Source organism: Octodon degus, unplaced genomic scaffold (assembly GCF_000260255.1).
Source record: "Octodon degus isolate 3935 unplaced genomic scaffold, OctDeg1.0 scaffold00226, whole genome shotgun sequence".
Classification (NCBI taxonomy): domain Eukaryota; kingdom Metazoa; phylum Chordata; class Mammalia; order Rodentia; family Octodontidae; genus Octodon; species Octodon degus.
The window spans coordinates 1,723,826-1,726,377 of record NW_004524802.1 but is presented as its reverse complement, the minus strand read 5'-3'; the positions used below and the strand labels follow the sequence as shown (position 1 = coordinate 1,726,377).

The 2,552-nt window shown below is 57.8% G+C and overlaps 1 protein-coding gene across 4 annotated transcripts in view; it reads left to right on the top strand.

The window, feature by feature from the left end:
- Positions 1 to 2,301, top strand: part of Tnfaip2 (TNF alpha induced protein 2) — a 12,472-nt gene extending 10,171 nt beyond the window's left edge. For all 4 annotated transcript variants that reach the window (XM_023705674.1, XM_004645425.2, XM_023705673.1 and 1 more), the window contains exon 12: positions 614 to 2,301. In XM_023705674.1, coding sequence (XP_023561442.1) covers positions 614 to 755 — 142 coding nt within the window. In that variant the 3' untranslated portion in view covers positions 756 to 2,301. The remainder of the gene's footprint in view (positions 1 to 613) is intronic.
- The last annotated feature ends 251 nt before the right edge of the window (positions 2,302 to 2,552 follow it).

The window sequence follows — 2,552 nt, the reverse complement described above, 5'->3', positions numbered from 1 at the left end:
TCCATCCATCCATCCATCCATCCATCCATCTCTCCATCCATCCATTTGCCTACCCATCCATCCCACCAGCATTTATTTATGTTTGCTGAGTGTCAGCCTCCCCGACAGGCACTGGGAGGCAATAAAGAACTGTACAGGCCAGGTCCTGTGCCCCTCGTGTACAGCTTTGTCAAGGGCCAACAGCCCTTACAGCTTGTCAAGGGCCAACAGCAATGACCTGGGGCCGGGGAGATGGCTCAGTGGAATAAGTGCTTCCCTGGCAAGTGCAAGGGCCTGAGTTTGATCCCCAGTTCTGCCAAAAAAAATAAATAAATAAAATGTGTAAAACAAAAACCAAAACAGCAATGACCTGAAGAGAGCCAGGTGGTTGCTGCTGCAGAGTTGGACAGAGGTGCTTGCTACAGAGTGGAAGGCTCTGGGGCAGTGTCACACTAGCTGAGAAGTGGAGGGTTGGAAGGTGGCAGGGCAGCACCTAGCAAGGTGGGAAAAGATGAGTGAGGCCCCAGGGGGCAGTGGTGGCTTTGGCCCTGGGACCCTGGAGTCTGGGCAGCCAGTGTGGGTGTTTAAGGGTGCTGGGACCAGCAGGGATGACAGCTAGTCCTCTCCTTCCCAGCAAAGGTCACCTGAGTGCCATCCTGGCCATCAAAGGCAACCTAACAAACAGTGACGTCAAGAGCATCCGGAACATCCTGGACATCGACACGGGCACACAGGAACCCTTCAGGCCCCTATTTTCACTTATAAAGCTCGGGTAGCTTTTCCTGGAGTCTGACCTACTGAGCTTCCAGCGAGCAGGCTGCACACCTCACTTGGATGCTCCCCAGACCAGCTCCAGCTCCTGCACCCCTCACAGGCCTACTCCATTCTGCTGCTCCTTCTTCCTAGCCTGGCTCTGGAACAGGCCCCATGCTGCAGAGCCTGTCCGAGTCTGTGTGTGGTGGTGGAACAGGGTGCCCAAGGTGGGCAGCCGAGGAGCTGTCTGGAAAGGAGGGCTGACTGCTGTTGGTGCACATAAGTGGGGGGTGCGGGGTGCAAAGGGTATGGCCAGGGGCCCTGGGCCACTCCTGTCTTCCAGTCTGGCTCCTGGGGATCCATCTAGGAGGGAGTTTGGTGCCCCTTCCGCCTCTCTAGGGCCTGGCCTGGTCTGGGTTCAGCAGCTCTGATTGCAGACAGCTCTGGGGACCTCTGCTGGTGGAACAGGTGTAGTCCATGCTGAACTGGAGGGAGAGCAGAGCTCAGGCCTAGACACTCCTGCCCTTGCCCAGACTTCCTGGGAGGGTCCCAGGAGGCCCTGGGCTCCACCTGCTGACCCCCACGGGTCCATCCCATCCCTGTGCGGAGGCTGCCCTGCGTCTTCTAGTGCTTGGAGCCGCTGTGTTCTTCCCCCTTGCCCCTTCCACGCCCACCTGCAGCCTCCTGCCCCTTCTCCACTCCGGGCCCCATGGGAACTCACTCAGATCCTACATCTCCCTGTTTCCATCCCTCCCACAGCATCAAGGCCCTTGCATGTCACTGAATGTCATAGCCCCAGGGGTCGGGATGTGAACACCTTCCTTCTGCCATCCATCTCCTGCCCACAGGACCCCCCTTCTACCCCAGGACAACTAACCTCTGCCACCCTCAGAGCACTGCCCCCCGCAGGGCTGAAAGCACCCACGTCTAGGCTGGCCAGGCCGCCACCACGCCTGTGGGGTGCGGGGCGGGGTTCAGCGCCAGCTCTTTGGACTGCTCCTCCTTTCCCAGGTACTGCCGTAGGAAACTAGAGCTACGCCGGGTGTGGCAGCGCACTCCTGCAATCCTAGCCGCCTGCCGCGTGGTGGGGCCTCACGATGCAAGGACGAGGTGCTGCCAGTGTAGCACAGTGGGATCCACACGCTCGGGCCCTGGCTCTACCCTGTATACAAAAAAGGAAATGTGGCTGGGAGCCGCTGCGGCCAGCATGAGGGACCCACCGAGGGTTGTGTACGTTTGTAGGAGTTACCTTGTATAATGTTATTAATGTTATTTTCATTGTACTGCTTTTGTATGTAAGATCTGAGTTTTTACAGTGTGAAACAAGCTGTTTTCAAAAGTGGCTGTGGTTTCTTTTGGGACCTGCAAACTTGAGGTGAGATGGGAGTGACCTTGGGGATTGGGTGAACCCTATCTCCCCAGCACCTCCTGTGGTGCCAGAGGACACCCCCAGTGAGCTGAGCACTGGATGGGGACACGGGCTAGCAGTTTCCTCATCTCTAGGGGATCAGGCTTGGTGTGGTGGCGCGCGCTTATGATCCCAGCATGCAGAGGCTAAGGCAAGAGGATTGCTGCAAGTTCGAGGCCCACCTGGGGTACAGAAAGAAAAAAACTGGGATCGTGACCCTTTGGGGTCTCCTCCAGTCCCCTTCACTTCAGATTTGGGGTGGAGAGGGAAGGTAGTGTGCAGACTCCCAACCATCTCAGCTCTACTTTGTAGCTGACTCTGGGAAAAGGGAGCCGCTGCCGCTGGACAGCAGGACACAGGAGCCCATGTGTTGGGTGTCGAGTCCCGCTGCCTGGGGCCGCCAGCAGGACTG